The 26,277-nt window shown below is 41.9% G+C and overlaps 1 protein-coding gene across 1 annotated transcript in view; it reads left to right on the top strand.

Moving 5' to 3' along the window:
* Positions 1-25,425, top strand: part of LOC145392913 (pre-rRNA 2'-O-ribose RNA methyltransferase FTSJ3) — a 30,213-nt gene extending 4,788 nt beyond the window's left edge. The window contains exons 5-17 of the mRNA XM_080267199.1: positions 1,569-1,685; positions 2,448-2,579; positions 3,191-3,328; positions 6,425-6,583; positions 8,139-8,269; positions 9,136-9,358; positions 13,167-13,346; positions 17,156-17,279; positions 17,861-17,993; positions 19,937-20,024; positions 20,834-21,021; positions 22,616-22,823; positions 24,636-25,425. Coding sequence (XP_080123325.1) covers positions 1,569-1,685; positions 2,448-2,579; positions 3,191-3,328; positions 6,425-6,583; positions 8,139-8,269; positions 9,136-9,358; positions 13,167-13,346; positions 17,156-17,279; positions 17,861-17,993; positions 19,937-20,024; positions 20,834-21,021; positions 22,616-22,808 — 1,806 coding nt within the window. The 3' untranslated portion in view covers positions 22,809-22,823; positions 24,636-25,425. The remainder of the gene's footprint in view (positions 1-1,568; positions 1,686-2,447; positions 2,580-3,190; positions 3,329-6,424; positions 6,584-8,138; positions 8,270-9,135; positions 9,359-13,166; positions 13,347-17,155; positions 17,280-17,860; positions 17,994-19,936; positions 20,025-20,833; positions 21,022-22,615; positions 22,824-24,635) is intronic.
* Positions 25,426-26,277: the final 852 nt, after the last annotated feature.

Here is a 26,277-nt window from a genome sequence, read left to right on the forward strand (position 1 = left end):
ACTGTATATTATCTTTTTTGTCAGGGCCACAGTCCACCTCCATTACACTTAACCACTTGAATACAGTGACGTCATTCTTAGTTTATTCTTACTGCCTTCAGAAAATTTCATTCAGCTAAGGAGAAGTTTGTCATATTGAAGGGGTTTATTAAGGCTGTACAGATATACCTCGATATACGATACCCCTAGATGCAATATCCTGGCTTACTGATGGGGGTAGAAATACAACCATACCCTTTTTGACGATGGCCAAACCCTGGTTTAACGATGGGTTTTGATTTTTAAAAACTGATTTTGATGATAATTTAGACTAAAATTGTGTGTTTAAGTTGATTTATAAACGGTTTTTAGACTTTGAGTGATGTGTTTTAGTCATTGGTGGGGTGAACATTCATTTTTGGGTAGCTACAGTTTACTAAGTCTGATTCTTTCCAGACTTATATTTGACGATATTCAGATATTCAATTTGGACGCTGTCCTATTAAAAAGGGGTGCCAAATCCCTGATCATGCGCTTCTTCTCACAATATTCATCCAGCCAGCTCGATCTCTTGTCAGGCCCCTAGCCTCACCGACTTCCAAACCTCTCTTCCTCACACACTCATCTACCATATCCCTCCACCTTCTTCTTAGCCTACCTTGCCTCCTTCCTCCTTCAAATTCACTCAGATATACTTTTTACCTTTTTCATCACTTTATTGTTGTCCCTTATCTCCACCTGACCATACCATCTCAGTACACTCTCTTCGATTCTTGTGTCCACAGACTTCCTCATTCCACATCTTTCACAGATCACATTATTTCGTATCTTATCCACTCTCTGCACTCCACATTTATTCCTCAGCAGTCCCATCTCCATTGCTCTTACTCTTGACTTTTCATTTTCATGCCACACCATAGTAACACTCCTAACACATGCTTCATACAAAGACCCCTTAGCACATAGGGAGAGTCCTTTTATATATATATATATCATCTCATCTCATCAGCCGTTTGAGTGTCCACTGCAGGACCGGCCTATCCCTACTGAAGTGAGGACGATACAGCCATTGTATCTCTACCAAGTGGCTTAGGCTGTCTAGTAGAGATTGTATGTAGGGTGAGAAGTGCTTGTAAGTGTAATTGTTGTGTTGGAGTGGCTTTGGATGTGTGTGTAGTCTGTGAACCAAGTGTAAACGGCCCTTTCAAACTGGCTGGGTGCAAGCATACTTTATAGCATGCAACACTGGTTCAGCCACAGCACCCCTGCCAATGCAGTACATGGCCAGAAGAACGCTCCCAAGGTTTATTACGCTGGTGGGGCACGAACCCTCGTTCTTCAGTGTACGAAAACGCACACTTTACTACTGTACCACAGAGGGTGTCTATATATATATATATATATATATATATATATATATACTGTATTTATATATATACCATATATATATATAATCATTCCCCTACATACATACATACATATACACACTGTGGCACCATTTGTGAATATGTTAAGTAACCTCAATGAATCTGTTATTTGGCAACTCGAGTGGTGATGATGGTAATACTGTACTGATAATATTTTTACAGAAGAAAACAAAAGCTGAGGGGTACAGTGAAGGAGCAACCACACTGTACAACAAAGTTCCTGTATCGAAGTTCATCAAGTCTTCAAATTATATTGAAGTCTTGCAAGGAGCATCAGAGGTACAGTTATTTTTTTTTTTCTCTCTCTCTCTCTCTCTTGATAGTAAAACTTGTGTAAATGTATATATGAGTTTACTGAAAGGTTGAGATATATGGTTAGTTGTTGTGTAAAACATTCAGTAACTGAGCTGGTGTCATATATTTCATCATATGTTATGTATACAGTTATCCAGTACAGTACAGTTCAGTAAATTTTCATTGTCAGTCCCTTTTTTACCATTTCTCTTTATAACCAGGCTCATGTACATCTTGGAAGTCATGAAATTTTGATTAATAATAACAATACAGTATTGATGCTTCCCTTACATTCTTAATCATATGTTTTCCTTTTCCTGCTCACCTCTTTGTATTATCACTGTCATCATTTTTGCTTTTATGTTCTCCAGTTAACATAACATGGGTCAGAGAGGTTCATGTGATAGTATGCATGATTTATATATATATATATATATATATATATATATATATATATATAATGCAAGGAAGAAAGAACCAAAATCTAGAAGTCCACAGTTATTGTTCCCTCCAAGAAAGAAAAAAAATAAAAGAGAGCAAACTCAAGATCCATTTCATTTTGAGTTGCCTAAACAGAGGTTAGCTGCAGAAGGAAATGTAGCATCAGCTTCTCATTAAATGCTTCTATATATGAGTTCAGCACACACCACCTCATCCCATACCTTTCTTCCTGTGCTTTAAAATACAGGAGTAGTTTTTTTATTTTATTTTGCTGTTGCTGCTGCTGATGTTATGTTATCGTGCCAGCTTGAGTTTGATGATGATATGATAAAGAACCATCTGCTGACCACACCTGAAATCATTGAGAACTGTAAGGACATCAAGGTGCTGGGAAGGAAGGACCTGCGCCTTCTCATCACGTGGAGGAAGAAACTACAGGTGAGGTTAGAATGACTCCTTGAATTTGGGTGATATCCATTTCACATTATTTGTACAACTGTCAAACTTGCTATTCATTTGGCTAATGGTTGGATCAGTGTCAAACAGTTGTATCATCCAATCAGAAGCTCTCATAAGCATGCCTCTAGGCTCTGTGTCTAAGCCTATTGATTACAGTATAAGGACATGTGACATATTCTGGTTGAGTGGTTAGAACACCTCAGTCAGAGTGATGACCTTACATAGTTAGCAGGAGGCGTTTTGTTCTTTGAATGCTCCCAAAGGAAGTAAGCTGGTTATCAGTCCTTAAATATACTGAGCTACAGCAACAAGCCACAGGCCCCTGCACCTCAAAAGGGGTAAGAGGGTAATATGGAACAGACATTGAATAATGTGTTGTTGTATGTTGATATTTAGAACTCGTTTATTGTTGGGCATGTTGTTGATAAATTCTTTGCCATGTTTTTCATTTCTGGCTGGATCCTGCCACACCCCGTCTTCCTGTGGGAAAATGAAGTTAGAATGATGGTTATTGACTTTTATTTTTTAGAACTTCTCAAGACATAGATTACTGGTATGTTTTTATGTGAATGCATCAATGCACCATACAGGAGGACCACAAGAAAAAGCAGGATGAGGAGAAGAGCAGACAGGAGGCAGCAGGGACAGGAGAGCAGGAGGAGAAGCCAGAGGATGAGCAGGAGGAGGAGGAACTGGATAAACTGCAGAAGCAAATCCTGGAATTGAAGGTGTGTGGATAAGATAGCAAATTGACAGGGGATTAAATTGGTTGGATGAATTGTTTAGAGGAGTGCTTGACAGGAGTTTGGCACAAATTTTTTGACATAATAGTTGATGCATTGACTCTGGTAGATGTACGAGTCAGTTAAGTTCATTTTTAGAAAATAACACCCGGAGTAATTGTGTGCTCTATTAACTGAATTAGGGGAGAGGGATTTGAGATGTCTGCAGTATACTGTATATCTACATATGTGTTTTATATTTGCCTGTCTAAAATTGACGGGGGATTAAATTAGTTGTATGAATTGTATTGAGGCATGCATGACTGGTTTAGCACTCATTTTTTAACATAATAGTTGATGCATTGACTCTGGTAGATGTATGTTAAGTTCATTTATAAAGAAAAATAATACCCAGAGTAATTGTGTGCTGTATTAACTGAATTAGGGAAGAGGGATTAGAGATATCTGCAGCATATATCTACATATGTTTTATATTTACCTGTCTGTGTACTATATCTACCTTTGGACCTACTTTCTTTTCTTCTTTTCATCCTCTATCAGTATAACTGTCTACAGTATGTATCCATTCATCTGTCTATCCACCCAATCATCCGTCTATCTATCGACTACTACCCCTACGTTTGTGCGGTCTCCGTTTGCACAGTTCTTTATTTGGGAACAAAAAAGTAGTATCAGCATGTAATGTTCATAGAGAAAGCATGCTGAGTGTATGGCATGCTTTTTGCAAAATGTCCCATGCAGTTGAAACTGCCTGTGTGTTAGTGTTTTTCAAACATTTTGATTCCTCACCCTGCCCTTGGGTGGGAAAGGAGGTCCGGATGATGTTGATGACGATGATTTTATTCCAACCTCAGATGGCACTGTCTTATGCCTATTTTACCCCAGCATAGTAGGTTATGCCCATAGGAAGCATATCTGTGCAGCACTCTAGTTGGGGTCGTACTCGTAGAGGAAATTAGTAGGCCGGTTGGTGTCAGGCCAGAGTTGAATAACATCATCATCATCATCATCATCATCCGGACCTCCTTTCCCACCCAAGGGCAGGGTGAGGAATAGCAATGACCAGACAGCCCAAAATTGCCCAATCCAATGGGCGACGCTTCCATTCACTCATCATTCTAGCCCCCGGAATCCTGTGTCTGTTGGATATGCCAAAAACATTCATCACGTTCTGTAGCTCCACATATCTGACAGAGTCAATCCAGACGCTGCCGAGTTAAAAAGGGGTGCCAAAAATCCCTGATCATGCACTTCTTCTCACATAATTCATCCAGCCAGCTCGATCTCCTGTCAGTTCCCTAGCCTCACCGACTTCCAAACCTCTCTTCCTCACACATTCATCCACCATATCTCTCCACCTTCTCCTTGGCCTACCTTTCCTCCTACCTCCTTTGAATTCGCTCAGATATACCTTCTTCACTACTCTATTGTTATCCATTCTCTCCACATGACCATACCATCTCAGTACACTCTCTTCAATTCTGGTGTCCACCGACTTCCTCACTCCGCATCTTTCACGAATCACATTATTTCGTATCCTATCCACCCTCTGTACTCCACATACATTCCTCAGCAGTCCCATCTCCACTGCTCTTACTCTTGACTTTTCATTTTCAAGCCACACCATAGTCTCACATCCATATGTTAAAGTTGGCACTAACACTCCTTCATGTAAGCCTCGTGCAGCTGCAACACTCAAGCCTCTGTTTCTTATCAAGGCCTTCATTGCACCAGCTACTTTTCTTCCTTGTGTCACTCTGCTTTCAACTTCTTTTGGACATTTTCCTCTCTTTTCTATCATGTACCCAGGTATTTGAACTCTTTCACCAATTCCAGTCTCTCTCCATTCACTGTTACATTGCACTGGGAGTCACCTTCTCTCTCAGTAACCATCACTTTACTCTTTTCTACATTTACTCTCAAGGAACGACGCTCACAGACATCAGCAAAACTCTGCACTTGCCTACCAAGTTCTTGTCCGGTACTTGCAAGCAGTACTGCATCATCAGCATACAACAAATTTGACATATTCCATCCATCATCATTCATTACCAATGCTATCCCTCTCTCCATTACTCGTGTTTTCACTTCTCTCATCACCCCATCCATATATACATTGAACAGCCATGGGGACATCACACAACCTTGTCGCACGCCCACACTGATCGTGAACCATTCACTTAGATGCCCATTAACCCTGACACATGCTTCACTACCATCATAAAAACTTGACGGCACCTAGCAGCTTACCCTTTACACCGTACATGCACAGAACTTTCCACAATCCTTCTCTGTTCACTTTGTCATATGCTTTTTCCAGATCCATGAATGCCATAAACACCTTATGGTCCTTCTCACAAGCCTTCTCTACTATCTGTCTCACTGCAAATATTTGGTTCACACATCCTCTGCCACTCCTAAAGCCACCCTCTTCATCACTCACTAGGACTTCTGATATCTCTCTTACTTTCTCTATAATAATTCTTCTATATACCTTCCCTACCACACTCAGTAAGCTTATGCTATAATAATTCTTTCACTCACTTCGTTCACCTTTATTTTTGTACAGGGGTACAATCACAGTCTTTCTCCACTCTGCCAGCACAGTTTCACTCATCCATTCCTTCTTACTCATCTCCAACAAGCACTTCATTCCATTTTCTCCACTACATTTAAGCATCTCTCCATACACCTCATCAGCCCCAGCTGCTTTCCCATTTTTCAGCCGCTTCACAGCACTCTTCACCTGTGCGAGTGTCACGTCTCTTGGCACTGCATTCCTTCTCTGCACACCCCCAAAACCAATCATGTTTACAGCTGCTCTGTTCTCTCTATCCCCATTCATCAGGCTTTCAAAATATTCTTTCCATCTGGTCCTTACTTCATCTCCATGGGTTAATAATCTACCTAACACATTAGATTTTTTAAATTGGTAATAGGTCTCCAGGTGTGCTGGCTGAAAGTGTGCAGGACCCAAAGTTAATAAATCTGTAGATATGGAGGAGGTCACTATTTTTACACTCTTAGTCCATCTATCTAGCTAGCTTGCAGTTTATTTATTTATATTTTTTCCTCCAACAGGCTGAACAGGAACTGATGGACAAAAGCACAAGGAAGAGAAAGGCGAAAGAACGTAAGAAGCTAGAAGAAAAAATGCGCATGAAGTCAGTCATCCCTGGGGACACTGGACCCACTGAGGTCACCCAGGATGGCCTCTTTGATCTCAACAAACTGGCTCAGGTGGGGTTAATGGAAAATGTCTGATGATTTTTAGTTACAGTGCACCTTCTTCATAGAGTCGCTGGGTACACAGTCATTCACTTTATACAGTCACTAAGAAGACTTTACGACCTTTTCCTATTAATAATTGGTTTTTACTAAAACGGCGTCTGCAGTGCCTGATTTCATATTATGCAATCGTTTTTCTTGCTTATATGATCATTTTTCAAATATGCATTCTCATTGTAAAACAAAGGTATGCCATATAACCATTTAACACTAACTAGGCATAAAATTGACATCTTTCCGCCGTGAATTTTGAGTAGCTATGTCCAGACAGCCCAGATTTGCCCAGTCTGTTGGGCCACGCTTCCATTCACTCACCACTCAAGCCCCCGGAATCCTAGCTCTGTTATCTGATACGTCAAAAACATTCACCACGTTCTGTAGCTTCACAGAAACGTATCTGATAGAGTCAGTCCGAATGCTGTCACATTAATAAGGGGTGCCAAATCCCTGATCGTGCGCTTCTCCGCACAACATTCATCCAGCTGTCTCGATCTCATTTCAGTCTCCTAGCCTCACCGACTTCCATACCTCTCTTCCTCACACACTCATCCACCATATCCCTCCATCTTCTCCTTGGCCTACCTTGCCTCCTCCCACCTTCAAATTCACTCAGATATACCTTTTTCATCACTCTTTGTTGTTGTCCTTTCTTTCTACATGACCGCACCATCTCAGTACACACGGCATCTTACACAGCCAGCAATAGGTCCCAATTCATAGGCACAAACGCACGTCAAAATTTTTTTCCTTGTTGCCATAGATGTTGTGCATCATTGATTCATTAAGTCCCTAATGATGGGCAACTTTGGCGTTCTTCTCTTCATCGTCGATCCTCCTTACTGCATTTAACTTCTTGGCGCAAATCAACATTGGCTTTTCCTTCTTCCCCTTCCTTGAAGAAGTTGTAGGCTTAGGAGGGTTACAATTGGCCATGGTAACACTGGGCAGATGCAGGAAGCACAGGGAAAAAGAAATATCTTCCCGTACACTACACCGGAACCACATGCAGTCAGCAGAGAGGAAACAATGCACTGAGCTGACCTGGTGCTGGGGCTCTCACATGCACGCCCTTCATGCTTGGTGTGGGAGGGAAGTGCTGTGATGTGCTATGCATGAATATGATTGGTTTAGTAATTAACAGCTGGCTAGACACGCGGACTTGAGGTAATGGTTGCACGTATTACATGAGGCATCGGAATACTTTCACTTTCGAGGCTGTAATTGCAAATTATGTATACAGTAATTTCCGTGAGTTACTGATATTGCAAACCGTTAAATGATGTTGCCGCGTATTATGAATCCGCCGTTTAGAAGTGCATGATTTAAGGGGTTCCACTGTACTTAGGGAACTACATTGAAGCACCATACATGGCTTTCCCAAAGTGAATCACCTTATTTTTTAAGTCCATGGGTATAGATTGGCTGACTGGACAGCTCCTAGACGTGCTGCCATGTCTAAAAATAGTTACATGATTGGAGGTACTGGGTTAACTGTTATACTCCACAGATTCAGAATATGGACACAGTGGTGGACCAGAGTGCAGATGTGGTGTTATCAGAGAGTGAGGAGGAGGTGGAGGAAGGACCCAGTTATGTCCAATACGACAGGGATAATACCATTCTTGATAAATCTGGCAGGTTGGTAACTGAAGTTTGGGTGCAGTTTTATCTTGCCTTAAATCTGTGGATTGAGTAACCCATCTCCGGGCCAATAAATCCTGTCCAGTAAAGGACTGAATGATGTATAAAATGTGAGGTTTGCTAAATTGAGAGCTTGACAAGATTCTGGGGTCTTGTTGATGGATGCCTTTACTTGGTGGCACCAGTGTACAAATGTCCCGAGTCTCCATCCTTGTCCCTTGAAAAGGGATGGTGAACTGTGGAAAATGGGCTTCTTTCACTTGCAGTCCTTCAGATTCATACTTAGTTGAGCCTGGGGCTACAGTGATAACAAATAATATGATAGAGTAAGATAAAGTGGAATTTTAGTGTCATGGTTGAGATTGGGGTTCTCGGAAAGCTATATGATACATTCAACTTCCTCTCATTGTTTGTATGTTTTAAGTGAAAAAGGCTGATGTCCACAAGTGGAAGATTCTAACTTTGGCTCAGACTCTGATGGGAGTTTTATAAGATTGTGGGTAATTAGCATGGTAGAATTATGGAGTCATGGAGTTCTGGGAAGGCATTTTGGTACATTTTTTATTGTAATATATAGATACACTTCACTGTTTGTGATAGGCAGTGTAAACCATAACTACAAGAAAAATAAAAAATAATTTTAAAAAATGTTTGAATCTGTGCAGATGGTCATGTCGTGGAGTCAGAATTTCTTGGCCTTGTTTCATGAATTAATAAATGTGTGTTCCATTTCATCATGCAGACTGTTGATTAGTTTCTTCTACTGTCATACTTTTTCTCACATTGTAGACCTTACTGGTCTACTGGTCTACTTCCTTAGGCAGAAATAGAGATGTGAATGATGTTGATTACTTAAATTCCAGATTCTATGTGAAGAAGTCCGAGGAACAACAAGCCAAAGAATCTGACTCAGATTCAGACTCTGAGGATGAGGGTCTTGGCTTCAAGGGGCAGCCGGTTGGGGAGCTGCCAGAGGATGGGGATGAAGGCAATGAAGCAGATGCATCACACCCGCTTATCACGGACCTGGTCGGGGACTCTCGGGCAGCCAAGCGAGCTAGGAAAGCTGAAACTTGGTTCAGTCAAGTGGGTAGTGGTATTGTAGTGAGATTTTTCTAGGTAACCATTTACAACAAGTCTTTGTTGTTGCCTTTTATTTTTCTGTCCTTTTTTTTTTTTTTTTCCCCCCACCAAATTAGGCTACAGAAACATTGCCACAAATGGCAGGTCTGATAGTTTCTCCAGTTTACATTTTTTTTTTTTTTTCTTCACTAAATTAGGCTACAGAAACATTGCCACAAATAGCAGGTCTGATAGTTTCTCCAGTTTACATTACCAAACGTGGGAAAAAAGTTTTAGTATATTGAAATGCTTCGTTGTCATATATTGAGCACCACCTGTACTTCATCAGGTGCTAAACTTGTAACCAAATGATGCCTGGTGGTTAATGGGTAAAAGTGCTCCAGGTAGATGGAACCTGTAATGCTTTAAATCCAGGGGGTGGCTGGGGTACCATATATTGTTCATATAATGCCACTATAAGGCAAACAAAGCTGGCCTCCCTCATCTTAAATATCAGGACTAAGTAGCTGTGCCCTGGACCTCTACATTCCTGATGGGGGGGGGGGAGATTACGAGATGAAATTATCAGTTCCTTCAGGATATATATATATATACACATATAATTATATAATTATTCCCTTGTACAAAGGAAAAGGAAAAGGGGAAAAATTATATAATTATTCCCTTATACAAAGGAAAAGGAAAAGGGGAAAAAGAAGTGTGTGGTAATCATAGGGGCATTTGTCTTCTTAGTATAATAAGAAAAGTGTATGGTAGGATACTTACTGACAGAGTTAGAGAAAGAACAGAGGAATTAGTTGGAGAAGAACAGGGAGGCTTTAGGAAGGGAAGAGGTTGTGTAGATCAGATATTCATTCTTAGATCTTTAGTGGAAAAGTTTCTAGAGAGGGGAAAGAAGTTGTATGCAGCTTTCATGGATTTGGAGAAAGCATATGACAGGGTGGATAGACAAGGATTGTGGAAAGCATTAAGAATATATGGAGTAGATGGGAAGTTGTAGAATGCTGTGAAGAGTATGTATGATGGTGCTAAGGCTGCAGTGCGTGTGGATGGTGAACTAAGTGAATTTTTCTCTTTGGAGGTTGGGTTGAAGCAGGGATGTGTCATGTCTCCATGGTTGTTCAATCTGTACATGGATGGGGTAATAAAAGAGGTACAAGGTAGGGTAGTGGATGTTGGAGTGGCCCTGGTGAGAGAGGATAGTGTTTGGAAACTCCCTGTACTGTTGTTTGCAGATGATACTGTGTTGTTGAGTGAAGACGAAGGGGAGCTGCAAGGCTTGGTGGATGAGTTTGGGAGAGTGTGTAAGAAACAGAATCTAAAGGTGAATGTAGGGAAGAGTAAAGTGATGGTCTTTGAGAGAGGTGAAGTCACTGAATGTACAGCGAGGTTGGATGGTGAGGAATTGGAAAATTTGAGTACGTTTAAGTATTTGGGTAGTGTGATGAGTAAGGATGGAGGTTTGGAGGGTGAAGTGCTTGAAAGAGTACAGCAGGGAAGAAAGGTTGCTGGTTCTTTGAAAGCAGTGATAAGAAATAGGGAAGTGAGCATGGAAGTGAAAAAGTTACTACATGACAGTATTGTGATACCAACTCTAACGTATGGAAGTGAAGCTTGGACGTTGTTGGAAGGACACAAGTCAAGAGTGAGAGCAGTGGAAATGAGTTATTTAAGAGGAGCCTGTGGAGTCACATGGAGAGAGAGGCTGAGAAATGAGGATATAAAGAAGCTTTGTGGTGTGGATGTGGATGTGATAGGAAGCGTTATGAGGAACACACTGAGGTGGTTTGACCATGTGGAGAGGATGGGGGGTGAAAGACTGACGAAGAGAGTGTATGTGAGTGAGGTGGAGGGGGGAAGAGGGAGGGGGAGGCTGAGGATGAGATGGAGGGATGGGGTGGAGAGGTATATGAGAGAGGGGGGTGTGAGTTGGGAGCAGGGTAGTGAAATGACGGGAGACAGGGTGACATGGAGGCAATTTGTTTGTGGCCACCCCGAATGGGATTGAGGAGTCTGGCAATAGATAGGTAGATGTATATATATATATATATATATATATATATATATATATATATATATATATATATATATATTTCCTTCATTCTCTCCTCTTCCTTCTGCCTGTAGGTGACTCTACACTGAGTGTCAAGCCAAATGGTTTCCTGTACAACAGGAAACCATTTACTATGCTGGGTGGTAACCATATAACCAAATTTTGGCGCCTGGTGGTTTAGTGGGTAATTACAGAGCTCCGGTCGGATTGAGCCGGCGAAGGTTTATATCCAAGGGGTGGTTGGGGTTTATTGCTCATGTACTGCCACTCAGGGATGAATGAGGCTGGTCACTCTCATCTTAAATGTCGGGACCAACTGCCTAGCCCCGGGATCCTGCGCTTCTCATGGGGCAATGTAGGATTGGATGATGGATGAATATATATATATATATGTAAACTCAACCCCCTGCTATCGCGCCTAATTGGTCACAGGAAACGCGCGTGATAGCTGAATACGCGATAGCTGAACTGAACAATGAATGGGAAAATTTCTAATTGGTTTTTCGGTGGCCCATTTTTCTAACTTTTAATCACTTTATGCCTACGATTTCCTGCCAATCTCTCCTCTAACATGATGTAAAGCATTATTATATTAATAATAACAGTATAATGAATAAATAAACAACATAAAAGGCCATCAAACTTTTATAAGGATTACGGCTTGGGTGGTTTGATGGGTTCCGAGGCTTGGGAGTGGCTTAGTTGCCGCCAGATCTCTTTGGCTGTCTCCATTTCTTTAGTGTCCACAGCTAAAGGGGGTATCACATGGTACCTTATATCAGGAATGGCTGAGGAACATTTAAGTGGAACAAAACTTGGACGCTATCACACACGTTCCTCACACTGTCGTCAGAGCCCCGTCTCAGTTGTAAACACGTGATTACTTTATTGACATCACAGTTTTTTCGGCTTAAGAAATATTAACACTTTGGAAGGGTTTCAAAACGATTGATATTTATTCTAAAATACAATATTAATAAGTATTCAGTGTTAGGCTAAATTTCAATGCTGTAGTACGATATATTCTTTCGAGCCGAATGGGTTTTGGTCACTGTTTTGCCCATCGTGTCCTTGGCAGGAAACCGTTCAGATGCATTCCAAGTGCCCGTGCTATAATCGGGAATTTTACCAAGTTACCGTTCCGATTAACCATCGTATCCTCTGCAAACCTCATATGAAGTGCCGTGTGAATAAGTTTCGCTTGGCCTGTCTTCAAACTCGACGCATGCTAGCGGTCTTGGGATGCGTGATAGCATGTATGGTTGTGCATTTAATATGTGCGTCATAGCAGATATTGGTGATAGCTGAACGCGTGATAGCAGGGGGTTGAGTGTATATATATAATGCAAGAAAGAAGAAACCAAAATTTAGAAGCCTGCAAGATTTTTCCATCTAAGTTGGGGGTGGGGAATTAGTCAGGTTCCTTGTTCTGTTGAAGCCACTCATGGACAGTTTTATGCAACTTAGAAGTAGCATCCTATCCTCTGTTCTGTATTTGTTACTAACACAGGATTACATCATCATCATCATCATCATCATCATCATCAGGACCTCCTTTCACATCCAAGGGCAACTTGAGGATTATATATTTTTTTGAAATTGAAACACATCCCCAAGTTATAAAGGCATTACCTTTATTGAGTACTATTACAGGTAGTCCTAATATCTCTTCATTGTAAATTAAATGAGTTAAAGCATATATGAATTAAAACATTGCAGCATTTTACATACTGTTGATGATTAATTGTGGCCCTTCAGGAAGTGTTCAACAACCTGGAAACAGAGGTAGACGAGGACTATGAACTGGAGGCGGCCATTGCACAGTACAAGTCCAAAGGAGGCAAGATGCTGACCAAGGAGCCAGAGAAGATGACCAAGAAAGAGTTGAAGAAGTTCAACTTGCGGATGAAGAAGGAGGAGAGAAAGAAGAAGTTAGAGGTTAGTATTTTCATGTTTGTGTGGCAGTGGAATGAGAGATCACAAATGTGTCAGCTCGAGATGTATATACAGTATGTCAGGTTCAAGTTTGAGAAGGTGAAAATGAGAGTGATTGTTGCGGATGCACCGTGTGATGACAGCAGTGAGAGAAAGAAAAACAGGTTTTGGGATGAGCTGGATGAAACAGTGGGAGAAATGCCAAGGAGCTATAAAGTGATTATAATGGGTGATATGAATGGAAGAGTAGGCATTGGTTCTGAGGATGACATAATAGGTTGTAATGGAGTACCAGGAGAAAATGACAGTGGGAAGTGACTGAATGATATGTTTCAGGAAAGGAGGTTGTGCATTTGCAACTCTTATTTCAAACACAAAGGTGCACATAAATGTATGTGATTATCGAGGGTATGAGGACCATGTTGAAAGGAGCCTGATTGATTAAATGCTCATAGAAAGGTCGATGATGGGAATGGTTGCTGATACGAGGGCTGTGAGAGGACGATGTGGAGGTCTGTCAGATTGTATGATTGTGGTATGCAAGATCAAGCTGAGAGAGTGAGGTGGACCAGGAAAAAGAGGAGAAAGACTGAAAATCAAGAAGCTGAGGATCAAAGAAATGGCAGATGAATACAGGACCAAAGTAGCGGAGGAGCTGGAAACAGTGAATTGGAATGAAATGGATCTGGACAGCCTGTGGAATGCCTATAGGGATTGCTTAGTTAGGAATGCTAAAGTGGTGTGTGGTGTGGCAGGAGGAACAACAAAGGAAGGTGCAGCATGGTGGGATGAAGAGGTTAAGAGAGCAGTGGAGGCAAGGAGGAAGAAGTGGCTATGGTGGTTACAGAATAGGGGTTCATTTGAAATAAAAACTGAATATTCTATATTGAGAACAAGAAGCACATAAAAAGACTTCTGAAGAGGAAAAAGAAGGAGGTAAATGATGATCTAGGAAGAAAAATGAATGCAAACTATTCTGAAAATAGGAAGTTATTCTGGAAAGAGATGCAGAAATGTAGAAGTAACAGCAGAAAGAAATGTGAAAGTGTGAAAGATATAAGGGGTAGATTATTAACCCATGGAGTGAAGTAAGGACCAGATAGAAAGAATATTTTGAAAGCCTGATGAATGGGAGTAGAGAGAGCAGAGTGGCTGTAAACATGATTGGTTTGGGGGATTTGCAGAGAAGGAATGCAGTGCCAGGAAACGTGCCACTTGCACAGGTGAAGAATGCCATGAAATGGCTGAAAAATGGGAAAGAGCTGGGGTTGATGGGGTGTATGCAGAGATGATTAAGTGTAGTGGAAAGAGCGTTGGTTTAGTGGGTAATTAAGGCTCTCCAATCGGATTGTGGTTGGGTTTATTGCTCGCGTAATGCCACTCTGGGATGAGTGAGGCTGGTCACTGTTATCTTAATGTCAGGACCAACTTGCTTAACCCCAAGCTCCTCTGCTCCTCATGGGGCAAGAAAGGATTGGATGATGGATGGATGGATAGAAAGAGCGGAATGAAGTGCTTGTTGGAGATATGCAAGAAGGCATGGATGAGTGAAACATGCCATCAGAATGGAAAAAGGGTGTGATTGTGCCCCTGTACAAAAATAAAGGTGAGTGAAGTGAGTGCAAGAATTATTGTGGCTTAAGTTTATTAAGTGTTGTAGGAAAGGTATATGGAAAAATTGTTATGGAGAAAGTAAGATGAGATATGAGAAGTCCTAGTGAGTGATGAACAGATGGCTTTAGGAGTGGCAAAGGATGTGTGGATCAAATATTTGCTGTGAGACTGATAGTGGAGAAAGCTTGTGAGAAGGACTATAAGGTGTTTATGACATTTATGGATCTGGAAAAAACATATGACAAAGTAGACAGAGAAGGATTGTGAAAGGTTTTGCACATGTGCAGTGTAGATGGTAAACTGCTAGGTGCTGTCAAGAATCTGTATGATGTTAGTGAGGCATATGTAAGAGTACTGTAAATAGGCATGTATGTGAATGGTTCACGATCAGTGTGGGTATGTGACAAGGTCGTGTGATGTCCCCATGGTTGTTCAATATATATATATGGATGGGGTGATGAGAGAAGTAAAAACACAAGTAATGGAGAGAGGGATGGTGTTGGTAGTGAATGGTGATGGATGGAATATCTCAAATTTGTTGTATGCTGATGATGCAGTGCTACTTCCAAATACTGGAGACGAGCTTGGTAGGCTAGAGCAGAGTTTTGCTTATGTCTTTGAGCATCGTGCCTTGAGGGTAGATGTAGAAAAGAGTAAAGTGATGGTTATTGAGAGAGAAGGTGTTACGGTGAATGGAGAGAGACTGGAATTGGTAAGAGAGTTCAAGTACTTGGGTACATTGATAGAAAAGAGAGGAAAATGTGCAAAACAAGTTGAAAGTAGAGTGACGCATGAAAGAATGGTAGCTGGTGTAATGAAGGCCGTGATAAGAAACAGAGGCATGAGTGTTGCAGCTGCATGAGGTTCACTTGAAGGAGTGTTAGTGCCAACTGTAACATATAGATGTGAGACTATGGTGTGGCATGAAAATGAAAAGTCAAGAGTAAGACAGTGGAGATGGGACTGCTGAGGAATGTATGTGGAGTACAGAGGGTGGATAGGATACGAAATAATGTGATTCGTGAAAGATGAGTGAGGAAGTCGGTGGACGCCAGAATCGAAGAGAGTGTACTGAGATGGTCATGTGGAGAGAATGGATAACAATAGAGTGATGAAAAAGGTATACCTGAGTGAATTTGGAGGAGGGAGGAGGCCAGGTTGGCCAAGGAGAAGGCGGAGAGATATGGTGGATGAGTGTGTGAGGAAAAGAGGTTTGGAAGTCGGTGAGGCCAGGGAACTGACAAGAGATCGAGCTTGCTGGATGAATGTTGTGAGAAGTGCATGATCAGGGATTTGGCACCCCTTTTTAACGTGGCAGCGTCAGAATTGACTCAGTTGGATACGTTTATGCGAATCTACAGGATGTGGTGAATGTTTCTGGCATATCCAATAGAGCTATTATTCCGGGGGCTTGAATGATGAGTGAATGGAAGCGTGGCCCATTGGACTGGGCAAATTTGGGCTGTCTGAACATTGCTACTTCTCACCCTGCCCTAGGGTGGGAAAGGAGGTCTGGATGATGATGATGATGTTTTTATGACATGTCAGCTGGTCGTCTGGTAGATCAGTAAAGTCTACAGTTTATAAAATTCAAATCCATAAACTTTTCCCTGCCCCAGCAGGGATTTGAACTGGGGTTCGTTAGGACTGCAGACCACCTCTTAACTGATTGAGCCTCTGCCTCCCCCAAAGTGTAAAGTAAAAACAGTGGGACAGTAACCAAACTTTTGTTCATGGATGTACAGTACCTAGGATATAAGGTGCTGTGTGACTCATTTATATTCTCAACAGTAGTGCAGTACAGTACATTAATAATCTTACAGTTCATTCTACATTAGACAAGGATTTATTCATTGAGGACAGCTTTTTAAAAAATTAGCAAGTTGTTAGAATGACTACCTTATAGGTGTAGCTGTATGAAGTGCATCAAGAACAGTACCAAAAATGTGTAAAATTTTTTATTTTTATTATTTTTTCAAGGTTGAGCCAAGATTTCAGACATTGGATGTGTGAATGATTAAATTGGCCATCTCACGTGGTATGCAGTTGGTAGTTCTTGTTTTCACTCTGTTTCCCTTGTTCAGGATCATACCTCACCTCATCCTTAGGAGGGAGGGAAAAAAACAATGATGACAATGACAAATGATAATGGTATTTATGGGTGATGATGATGAATTCCATTTCCTGGTGACTTTCAGGGCAGTGAGTCTGCGTACCCGAGCGACCAAGCTGCAGACTCAGACAAAGACTCGGAAACAGACTCAGAGGAAGAGATCAAGGCTGGTCCGCAGATGCCTAAAGAATCGTTGGGAGGAGGTGGAGGTAAGGGAACATGCTATGCTGGATACAGGGTTGGCATATTGGACCCTTGTTACTTGTATATTGCAGGGAAGGTTCAGTCACCTGTGAGAAGTGAATATATTTTGACATCTTCATGAAAATAATGATCACCCGTGCCGTACATGGGGTGGGGGGAGGAACTACTGGTATAAAGCACAAGAGGGGTTATGGAAAGCAGAATATGATGGAGGGTAGACACTGCTGAAGTTGACTGAGCCAGTTTCAGGGAAAGGCACAGACTCAGATTGAGATCAGTGCCAGTCCACAGATGTCTGAAGAAGCATTGGGGAGGGAGAGGTGGAGGTAGAGGTGTAGACTGGTGCTTTGAATTTATTTTGTTGTTGTTGCAGCCCCAGGCTCATCTGGATGTGAGCCTGATGGAGTGCAGGTTAAATTTGCCCTTCTTCAGTCCTTCATCATCTTTTGGGAGATAGGGAGGGAGTTGAGGGAAGCTTATTTAACTGGGCAACAGGGCCACCTGACTATACTTGTCCCATCATAGAGTGTAAGAATGAATAATATGATAATACTGGCAGTGTGTATGATTGCATCCAACATTTCAGGCACCCTGGCCAACCCCCGGAAGAGAAAGAAAGGTAGCGAGGATCAGCTGGACCTAGTTGGCCTTGCACTGGCCACCAAAATGATATATTCCAAGAAGGCCAAGCGAGACATTATGGACAGTGCATGGAACAGGTGAGGTATGAGTTAGGCTGATTGACGATGATGATGATGATGATGGTGTTTGTGATCCATCCATCCATCCATCATCCATTCCGACATTGCCCCATGAGGAGCGTAGGAGGCCAGGGCTAAGCAGTTGGTCCCAACATTTAAGATGAGAGTGACCAGCCTCACTCATCCCTGAGTGGCATTACATGAGCAATCAACCCTAACCATCCCTTGGGTATAAACCCTCACTGGCTCAATCCGATTGGAGCGCAATAATTACCCACTAAACCACTAGACGCCAAAATTTGGTTATATGGTTATCACCCAGTGTAGTAAATGGTTTCCTGTTCATTTGGCTTGTCACTCAGTGTAGAGTCACCCACAGGCAGAAGGAAGAGGAAAGAATGAAGGATAAGAAGGAGTGTAAAGTTACCTGTAGGCAGAAGGACAAGGAAAGAATGAGGGAAAGGAAGACAGAAGAGAATGGAAGGAAAGAAGGATGGAGGAGAGGAAAGGGCAGACACCCGACAGCAGCACTACATTGAGTGAGTGGATGGTGAGCGCCCCCTCCTATGTAAAAAAATCATTGTAAACACCTGGTAATTTTGTAGGTTAACAGTCTTCTTATGTGGGCAATAAAAGGCATAAAGTATAAGGGATGGTTGTGGTTTTTTACTCATATAATGTCGCACTCAGGAATGAGTGCTTGTCTGGATTGAGTAGCCTCAGCTCCAGGAACCAGCATTCTTGATGGGGCAACAAAGAACTGGATGGTAGATATTGTTGTTGGAGGAGGCGGAGGAAAGGTTTAGGAAGTGGAGAGATGGTATGGGGCACAAGGGCTTAAGGGTAAATGCAGATAAAACAAAAGAGATGATATCTAGGGTTGGTGGCGGTACTGTCAAAGACGAGGGAAAGTGGCCACGTGCAGTTTACCACAAGGGCACAGGAAGTAATTCCATCTTGTGCAGTGTTTGTGATAAATGGGTGCACAAGGGATGTAGTGGTATCAGAGGTAGACTGCGAGATAATGCTGACTTTATGTGTACAGCTTGTTGAGGAGAGCAGGTGGAGATTGTCAGGCGTGAAAGGATTGAACTTGCTGGTGAATCTCTTGAGTCTGTGGAAGAGTTTTGTTATTTGGGAGACATGTTCTGTGCTGGAGGTGGGGCTGGAGCTATCTCTGTGGCTAGGGTGAGAAGTGGTTGGAAGAAGTTCAGGGAGCTCTTGCCTCTCCTGACATTGAGAGGACTTTCCCTACGTGCTAAGGGGTCTTTGTATGCAGCATGTGTTAGGAGTGTAATGCTATATGGTAGTGAGACCTGGGCAATAAAGGAGGAAGATATTCGCCGGCTCATACGTATAGAAATGACAGTGATTAGGTGGATGTGTAGTGCGTCCCTGCATGCAAGGTCTGGGGGGGCTGGGTTTACGATGGAAGAGTTGAAAGGTAGGATGGGACTGGAGTGTATTGGTGTTGTGATGAGGAGAGGTAGATTGAGATGGTTTGGACATGTGGAGAGGATGGGGGATGATAATTGGGTGAGGAAAGTGAGAAGTGTTAATATTGGGTGTGGGGTTATGAGGGGTATACCGAGAAAGACATGGGACAAGGTCATTAAGTGTGACCTCAGGGTTAAGGGACTGAACAGGGAGGCTGCAATGGATTGTGCAGCATGGAGAGCCGCCATTAGGTGACCAAGGCCGACGCATGCAAGCACGTTGGAGCCTTTAAAAACGAAATGAAGCGAACGTGCAGGCTCATCACAGTGTGAATCCAGTGGACTGTAGGCCGAAGTTCCCCTTCTGCTTTAGTCCACCGTCCTCTTCAGGGGATAGAGAAGAAGCTGGACATTTGCGTAACTGCTGTCCAGTCATACCAGTGCCACCACATGAAGGCATCACACCCAACACCAGATGATAGATAAATGGATGGAGCATGTTATTTTATAAGTCTGTTTTTTCAGGTACATGAATGGTGATGGTGATGATCTGCCAAGCTGGTTTGCTAAGGATGAGAAGAAGCACAACAGAATAAGAATAGAAGTGGAGCCGGTAAGTTGGTTGCTGGCTTTTATGTAGCTTTCCAGCTTAGTTCTTGTGGTTGCCTGAGGCACATCAGAACATAATGCTGATGAACTGTAAGATATCAGCCCCTTCATCCAGGCACTTCCAGAGATTTTCTAGTTATGTTGAAGGTCTGTCCATACAATACTGTCAGATTGAAAGTGCATGGAGTGGGAGGTGTGCTGTGGTGTGATAGGCTATGTTACAATGGGGATATAGTGAATTATTTGTGTTTTGTATTATATATTTGACACTGAAGTTCTTGTAGTACTTAAATGATTACTGTATATTCTAACTCTTGAGGGTATAAATCCAATGGGTAATTGGGGTTTATTGCTCACATAATGCCACTCAGTGACAAGCAACTCATCTCTTTTCTTAATTGCCTGGACTGAGTAGCTCAGCCCTGGACCCCAACACTCCAGATGGGGCAGTACAGGATGAAGCAGTGCATTAGTACTCAGTTTCTCATTTTGATTGTTCTATGTACATGCTCACTTTTTCTGATTTCTGGATCCTACCAACTCCCATTTAAATCCATCACCAAAAGGATGTCTTCAATTTTGTTTTATTCTGACTACCAAAGAGATAGTTTGTTATAGTTAGGGGGGGCCTCTTGTAAAGAAAGGGTTGATAAAGGCTCTGTCTAAACCTTTCCAGTTCAGGGGAATTTCTCATTAAGTGAACATAGTCTGTTGCATCCTTAGTTGGGAAAAAAAGGTCATGATGATGATGATGATGATGATGATGATCATCCCTACTCCCTTCTGCCCTACACACAAAGCTAACACTTGCAGGAGGACCTAAGAATGTACCGTGACCGCTCAAAGGACGTCAATGCCCGTACCATCAAGAAGGTGGTGGAGGCCAAAGCACGAAAGCAGCGGAGGGTTAAGAAGCGCCTGGAGAAAGCACGCAAAAAATCGGAGAACATCACCAATAATGCTGAGTTGTCAGAGAGGGAGAAGGCTCAGGAAGTTAAAAAGTGAGTATTGATAATGGTCTTGTTTGTCTATCCATTCAGTATTTGATAAAGGACTGTATTATAAGGCACACAGGAGACTTTGTTATATGGTATTTTTCTCTTAGCATGTTAGTGTGCACATTACACTTTAATATTGTCTTATGTGGTTTGTATATTTGTAGAATTGATGTTGAGTTTTTCATTAACATTCAAGAGGATAAAACAGTGTTGTCATCATCATCATCATCATCTGGACCACCTTTCCCACCCTAGGGCAGGGTGAGGAGTAGCAGTGTCCAGACATCCCAAGTTTGCCCAGTCCATTGGGCCATGCTTCCATTCACTCATCATTCAAGCCCCTGGAATCCTGGCTCTATCTGATACACCAAAAATTTTCACCATAATCTGTAGCTGCACATAAATGTGTCTGATAGGGTCAGTCTGAACACTGTCACGTTAAAAAGGGGTGCCAAATCCCTGATCATGCACTTCTGACAACATTCATCCAGCCAGCTCGATTTCTTGTCAGTTCCCTAGCCTCACTGACTTCCATACCACTCGTCCTCACACACTCATCCACCATATCCTTCCACCTTCTCCTTGGCCTACCTTGCCTCCTTCCTCCTTCAAATTTGCTCAGATATACCTTTTTCACCACTCTGTTGTTATCCATTCTCTTCACATGACCATACCCTCTCAGTACACTGTCTTCGATTCTGGTGTCTACGGACTTCCTCACTCCGCATCTTTCATGGATCACATTATTTTGCATCTTATCCATTTTCTGTACTCCACATACATTCCTCAATAGTCCCATCTCCATTGCTATCACTCTTGACTTTTCATTTTCATGCCACACCACAGTTTCACATCCATATGTTAAAGTTGGCACTAACGGTCCTTCCTGTAAGCCTTGCGCAGCTGCAACAGTCAGGCCTCTGTTTCCTATTAAGGCCTTCATAGCACCAGTTACTTTCCTTCCCTGTGTCACTCTACTTTCCACAATGTAATGTGCAAAATAAGTCATTGTGGAAGAGATACTGCAGAGTCTCCCATCCCATTTAGAATGTGGCCTTCAGTCTTTGAGTTCATCAATGAAGCAGTAACAGGAACAGAAACGGCAGTAATGCCAAGTTATCAGAGAGACATGGTTCAGATGGCTAAAAAGTTGGTGCATTTATTCTGATTTACATTGCTGTTGTGCTTATTTTTCTGTCTCTCCATTGCTTAGTATACTCTAGTCTCAGAATTCATCCAGCAGTGCCAAATTGGTAGAAGTAAAATCATTGGGAAATTAGGAATTTGGTTTGAGGGTATAACAGTTTTGGTCTAATGTGGCTGAATCTGTTGTATCCAAACAGTAGTCACCTTCTGAATGTGGGTTTTAATTATTTTTCTTCCCTTTATTCTGCTGGTTTTTACAAATGTCCCCAACTCCCTCCTTATCCCCTGAAAGGATGATGATGTTCTGTTTAAGGGCAGCTTTGTCCAGCAGTCCATTGGATTCATGACCAGGTGGGACTGGGGCCACAACAGCAATAGCTCCTCCTCCTCCTCCTCCTCCTTCTTCTTCTTGAATGCATTTGCCTATTAACCTCTCTTTGAATATTCACAGATTATACAAGAAAGCCATGGCCCCTCTCAAGAAAAAGGACACAAAATATATTGTGATGAAGAAAAAATTTGGTGGCCAGAAACCCAAAGGCACCAAGGGACCATACAAGCTGGTTGATAAGAGGCTCAAGAAGGATACTAAAGCACAGAAGAGGGCAGAAGAGAGAAAAAAAAAATTCAAGGGAAGACAATAGATACAGGATAGTTAGGTATGGTATCATTTGTGTCATTTTGTGTTTGAATTTGCGCATGTGTATTTCAATCCAGCCCGGTCATCGAATTGTCTTTTCATCTGTGCTTGTGTAATCTATCCACAATATTCATGTATATATATCTGTCTGTTTAATATATATATGGATGGGGTTGTAAAGGAGGTGCAAGGTAGGACAGTGGATGTGGGGGTGGCTCTAATGAATGAGGGTGAGATTTGGAAGATTCCGGTGTTGCTGTTTGCTGATGATACAGTATTGTTGAGTGAAGATGAATGGGAGTTGCAAGGTTTGGTTAATGACTTTGGAACAGTGTGTAGGAGGAGGAAGCTGAAAGTTAATGTAATCAAAAGTAAAGTTATGGTGTTTGAGAGGATTGAAGTCACAGAATGTACAATGAGGTTGGATGGTGAGGATAGGAGAATGTGAATGCATTCAAGTACTTGGATAGTGTGATGAGTAAGGAAGGAACTTTGGGGATGAAGTGCGTGAAAGGGTACAGCAGGGAAGGAAGGTTGTTGGTTCACTGAAAGCAGTGATGAGAAGTAGGGAGGTGAGTTTGGAAGTTAAGAAGTCACTGCACGATAATATTGTGATCCCTACCTTGACATATGGAAGTGAGGCGTGGACCTTGCAAGAGGGGAACAAGTCAAGAGTGAGAGCAGTGGAAATGAGTTACTTGAGAGGAGCATGTGGAGTGACATGGAGGGACAGGTTGACGAATGAAGAAGTGAAGGAACGTTGTGGGGTGGATGTGGATGTGGTTGAGAAGAGTAGGAGAAATACACTGAGATGGTTTGGACATGTGGAGAGAATGGAGGATGAAAGACTGACTAAGAGGGTGTATGTAGGTGAGGTGGAGAGAGGGAGAGGGAGGCATAGACCAAGGATGAGGTGGAGGGATGGAGTTGAGAGGTATATGAGGGAGAGGGGATGAGTTGGGGGGAGGGTAGTCAAATGGTGGGTGACAGAGCGACTAGGAGGTGTTTTGTCTGCGGCCACCCTTTGCGGGATTAGGGCGTCGGGCTATAGATAGATAGATAGATAGATAAATCGTGAAATATTCGTACATATGTGTAAAGCCGATAAATCTTCATCTCTTGGCGTATCTAGCCAGCACCACAAAACATTAAAAACAACATCACAGAGTATTTTGAAACCCCATTATTAGGCACAGGACTCATCTTAAATGTATAAGAAAAATTTGTACATCATATTATTTTTGAAAAACACTCGTATGAGAGCATTCTGATTTGCCTGCAAAATAAAATCAGAAATTAGAAATTCTGGCAGTATGTAGTATGTGCCTTACCACGAATGCTGCTATTGGAGTGACACTTTTCAAGGGTTCATTTGCCAAGAGGTGACTGGAGGCTTTTTGATTATTTAGTGCCATCAAGGGAACTAGGCTGATCGTATACCCTTTAATGTACTTGTATTGAAGTACTGTACTGTACAGTATAGCCTATTCTTGGCCCGAGCACCAAGAAGGAGGTAATGTGGGTTTGATTGTTTACCATTGCAAATTTTGTGCATCTGCCTATGTGCCCTACTCTTCATACTCTCACTTTTAAATCTTACTACCCATTTTTCACTCTCCATTCTTTCCACGTCCAAACCACTTCAGTCTACTTCTGTGCATAATGTGAGCAATACAATCAGTTCCTAGCTAGCTTCTCCGATTCTTCCAGTTCTCTAATTTATAGTTCTGTCTTCATCCTTTGTAGTAGAATAATGATGATAATGATAACAGTTATTTGATACTGTACCTTTGACAGTTATTTAATACTGTATCGTTCTTAATGTTCACAGGTGGGAATGACAGGCAGCGCAGATAACTTGTGGACTCGTATTCTTATTACCTGTGGAGGCTTTCTTGTATTTCTGCATATGGCATAATAATATTTACCACTATGTTATTTTTGCATTGTGTCAATATTAATATAGGACATAAACAGCATACTAGAGAATTGCAAGGTCCATCCGTCCATCCATCCATCATCCAATTCTACGTCGCCCCAAGAGTAGCGTAGGAGCCTGGGGCTAGGCAAGTTGGTCCTGACATTTAAGATGGGAGTGACCAGCCTCACTCATCCCTGAGTGGCATTACATGAGCAGTAACCCCAACCACCCCTAGGATATAAACCTTCATCGGCTCAATCCAATTGGAGCGCCACAATTACCCACTAAACGACCAGGCACCATAATTTGGTTATATGGTTACCACCCAGCATAGTAAATGGTTTTCTGGTGTACAGCAAACCATTTAGCTTGTCACTCAATGTAGGGTCACCCTTAGGCAGAAGGAACTGGAAAGAAAGAAAGAAAAAGAGGGAGTGTAAAGTCACTTGTAGGCAGAAGGACAAGGAAAGAATGAAGTAAAGAAAGAAGAGGAAGGAAGGAAAGGGCAGACACCTGAGAGCAGCATTACATCGAGTGATTGGATGGTGAGCACCCCCACCTACCACCGGTAAAGAAGAGGTGCTAGCAGGCTTCCTAAGGACATGAGAATATGGCTCATAGGATGTTATGGTTGCAGTAAGATCATCCTGACCTGCATTTTATCTGTGACAGAAATATGAAAAGTATTATTTTAATAAATATTCACAACTTAATATGTTTTTATATATTCCTTTCCATATTCTGCATTTAAAAATGTATTCTTTGCCTTTAAATTTTGTCAGCAAATCTGAAATATTTAGGGGTACGTTATGGTATCAAGGGAAGAGGCTTCTGGTCTCCCAGCCCTAAATTTACTGACTTTGATTACCTAGTCTTGGTCTGCTACACATTGTAGAGGGTAATGTGGATTTGGCTTTGTTGATTTATATTTTTACACAAATTTACAGTCTATTTTGAGAAAGAACAGTTGCTTGCCTAGTATCTTTATACAGTACTTCTACACCTAACCCATCTCCCTCAGTCCATCCTCTCAGCATGTCCAGACCATCTCAGTCTCCTTTCAACTTCCTTTCTGATGCTTTCCATGGCTTCTTAGGCACTGGAGATAACAATAATGTGATGACATATGAATGCAGTTGGGGACAGCTGTCTCTGAGTGGTAAGAGTTTGGGCCTTGACGACAGACATTTGTGTATTGCCCAAATAGTTAAGGAGAAAAAATACATATATAACATAAATTTTTCTTGTCAGTTTTAGACTACTGGAGGCAGCAAAGAAATGGCCAATCCATGTCTATAACTGTTTTGAGTGAGGGAGCAGAGAAGGAAGAGAAATTAATTATAAGCTTGTACGAGAGTGGAGTGGTCAAAAAGAAAGCTAAACCGGAGTGTATGGGGGAGTTATGTTTTGAGTGGAGAGGTTGTTTGCAGAAATGTCTGGGTCCCCACAATTGACAGGGTTCAACATTATGCAATGGAGGTAGTCTGAATAGACAATGGAGAGTGGCTCAAAATTAAGGTTTATCAAGTAAAAGAACATTGAAATAAAATTT

This window comes from Coenobita brevimanus, chromosome 23 (genome assembly GCF_032717465.1).
Source record: "Coenobita brevimanus isolate Jiangsu-jjx chromosome 23, ASM3271746v2, whole genome shotgun sequence".
NCBI classification, from domain to species: Eukaryota; Metazoa; Arthropoda; class Malacostraca; order Decapoda; family Coenobitidae; genus Coenobita; species Coenobita brevimanus.